Source organism: Pygoscelis adeliae, unplaced genomic scaffold (genome assembly GCF_000699105.1).
Source record: "Pygoscelis adeliae isolate BGI_AS28 unplaced genomic scaffold, ASM69910v1 Scaffold118, whole genome shotgun sequence".
Classification (NCBI taxonomy): Eukaryota; Metazoa; Chordata; class Aves; order Sphenisciformes; family Spheniscidae; genus Pygoscelis; species Pygoscelis adeliae.
The window spans coordinates 253,173-256,346 of NW_008825257.1; the positions used below are offsets into that span (position 1 = coordinate 253,173).

At 46.1% G+C, this 3,174-nt stretch overlaps 1 protein-coding gene across 1 annotated transcript in view; it reads right to left on the reverse strand.

Moving 5' to 3' along the window:
- Window positions 1-1,127: 1,127 nt before the first annotated feature.
- Window positions 1,128-3,174, reverse strand: part of LOC103921492 (cystatin-like) — a 20,780-nt gene continuing 18,733 nt past the window's right edge. Inside the window, exons 6-7 of the mRNA XM_009329478.1 lie at window positions 2,504-2,621; window positions 1,128-1,355 (exon numbers count right to left, since the gene is read on the reverse strand). Coding sequence (XP_009327753.1) covers window positions 1,278-1,355; window positions 2,504-2,621 — 196 coding nt within the window. The 3' untranslated portion in view covers window positions 1,128-1,277. The remainder of the gene's footprint in view (window positions 1,356-2,503; window positions 2,622-3,174) is intronic.

Below are 3,174 nucleotides of genomic sequence, written 5' to 3' on the forward strand. Positions count from 1 at the left end.
ATCAGTTATCCACTTAACACCAATTACTAACTTTCCCATTGTTTTTGCACTAGGCTGTCCTCAGGCTACATAGGTTATGGGCATCAGGGTCATCTGTCCTCTCCCATGCAGGCACAGTATCCCCAATTTCCCTGCAATACATATTCATCACAGTTTAATAGGAAACACGTCAGCCAGTTCTCTTAAGAGCTCTTGGGTGCTGATCCTCTCTGCCTGCTGATCTAAAGGTATTTGCCCAGACCAGACATCATTCTAATTCCCCCCAGTTAATACACAGCCAGAGTATAGTTCAGTCTCCCCCTGAGACAGGCCTGTCACTGATCCGCTCCAGGTGTTTCTGCACCACCTCTGCTTGTACACAGAAGCTGTCAAGGGTCCGGCACACAGGCCGAAGAAACTGCTCCTCCAACTCCATCGGTCACAGTTTAGGTTACAAATGAAGTGAGCCAGGCTACCGCCTGGACTGGAAGGAAAGCCCTGGGCCTTTCGGCTCAGAGCTTCTAGCTTAGAAAAAGCTAGGGATACAACCTGCAAAGACCAGATGCCATAGGAAGCAAGGGTTCCTAAAACACCCCAAAGGCAGTGCAGGAAGACACTAGAGTAGTTAATTCTTACACAGCACAGCTGCATAAACACATGCAGCCTTTCAACAGAACAGTATAGCAGCCAGGACCTGAAAGGATCACAGCCTTAGTACAAGCTTTGGCCAATATTCCCAAGATCAAGTGTCACATACTGCAGTGTTCTCAAAAGCAGAGCGTTTCTTCAGTGAAAACAGCTAAAGACTTCCATCTCTTACTCAAAACCAGAGGCCAGGTTAAGGGGACAAAGAGGCATGATTTATCCCCCCTGTAATGAGGGCCCCACATTCCTTCTCACCCCATTCTTTGGGCATGATAGACTAGGTCAGAAGTAAAAGCAAACCCTCCCTCCAAGACAGCAGAAGCTCAAAAAACCCCCACACATCACAGCAATTTTTAAGTTTATGTTTACAGTAGTCACTTCACAGGGATACCAAGTTTTTTTTAATCAGAATTCTGATTTATTGGGAAAGCTGTAGGAAGACCAAAACAGCTGCTCTAAAATGTAATTAGAAGAAAAACAAAGTTGAGATCGTACTGTGCTTTAAAGGAAAGTTACATAGTTTAACTTGCATAGCACAAGCATACGTAAGTATTTGAGTTAACAGACATTGATAAAGCCCATCTCAATTTGTGTTATTGCTTTTTTTAAATCTGAGCAACTGGTTGCTGGTCTCCACTGGAACCAAAGTAGACTTATTGGCAGCTACTGTCCAGTAGTTTAATTTGGTTTAGCCAAGGAATAGTGTACACTACGAAGTCGCAAATGGTGTGCTAAGGAGAGAAAGAAAAAAGCAGTTATCAGATTAAGAGCATAAAATAATATCATTGACCATTGTTCTACACTGATTTACTACCCCACGTGATCCAGAATGTATGCCACTTCTGTGGCTCTCTAGATTTGCACTCCCCTGACAAGTATTCTGGAACACCACTCTTGTTAGCACCTGCTCAGGATGAATCACTTCTCTCAAATAAACACTAACAGAGAAGCTGAGCAGCCAGCACTTCTGAAGATCAGGTTACCTCCTTTACCCATTCACACACAGGAAAGCTTTCAGCATGGGTAATACACCAACATAAGCTCTCAGGCACAGGTAAGCACACCTGCACAGCTAATCTGTACGTGCATGCATCAAATCACTGCAACTGTCATGATGGTACACACAAGCTTCTAGCTAGGTGCTTAATGGATCACTTGCGTGCAGTTACACTTCTCATACATGCATACACAAAGGTCATGTACACAGAGAAGCTAAGCCTATCACTGTGATTAATAGAAGTAATGAAGTACTATGGAAGAACTGGACTCGGGCCAGATCAAGGCAGACATATTTGGTGTTCTCATCTGAAAAGCTTAAGTACTTCTTAAAGAGCATTGCTATTAGACAAAACTCCCATGTAACAGCTTGGTGGGCACAGAGAACAGGGGTAGTCTGCCTCTTGTCATCAGTGCTTAGCCTAAAGCACTGTTCACAGTAATTTAAGTCCCCCAGGAAAGCATGTCAAGTCTAGCACGTTTACATCACCATGGGACAAGAGGAGCAGAGAATGGTATGGGGACTCAGCCTGGTACTGGAATGACAGCCAGAAGGCCTGTAGGCTTGGCGGAGTTCCCATCACATATCCTTGTGATCCAGACCACAAGCACTTTTTAAGAGGATTGAGGCACACACAGTCCTCCATGCACTACAGACTCAGATCCCTACTTACAAAACAGGCTAAAAGGCCCTGCCTTCTCTGTCACCATCATCTGGAAAGACAAGTTCTGCAAGGGCAGTACCTTGTTAAGTGTAAAGGCATAAGGTCTCGGATCTTGGCTGAGGCAGACAGGGGACACTGCCCATACCACTCTGTACTAAGCCAGCCAGAGGGAAGGGGTTGGAAACCCAGGGGCCAGCACGCTGTCCTCTGGAGCCTACCTTAGCCATCTGCGGCGCATCATGGAAAGCACAGCTCTGGAGATCAGTTGCTGGTTTTGGGCAAGTTGTCCGGCCAATCTCAACTTTCATTATGTACTTGATTCCAGACACAATCTGCAACAAAACAAGTGGTTAGAAGCAGCTTTATTTGCAGCACATACAGAAGGGCTCTCTGACAAGAGAAGCCTAGCAGAAAGGCAGACAGTTTTCTGGTTACATGATTGAAACCAGAGTCCAAAAGTAGAGAGGGGATTGTGTGTGCCAACCTCCACAGAAGAGGCACTTGGCACCCTTTCAAAAACAGGAAACAACATCCAAGTAAACAAGTCTCACAGTGCATCTTCCTTAGTCAGTAAGCAGAGACATGTGTTAACTCATCACCAGCGTAAGGAACTTACTAGCTTCTTCAAAAACACACAGCACTCAAGGGCATTCAGATTGACAAGACACAAGCTATAAAAAAAGTTTTTTATTCACCTTCTGTGGAAAAAAAACAGCTTGAACAACTCCTCAAGCTTGACGCCTGCTCTTTCTCCAAAGAAACCACAGGCCTCATTTTCAGCTGCTCCCCGGAGAGCGCCAGGGCCGACCCTAACGCATCCCCCTCCCCGGCGTCCACCCGGCCGCCGCCGTCTACAAGCCCGTCCCGGCGAGAGGCCGGGCCGCCCCCG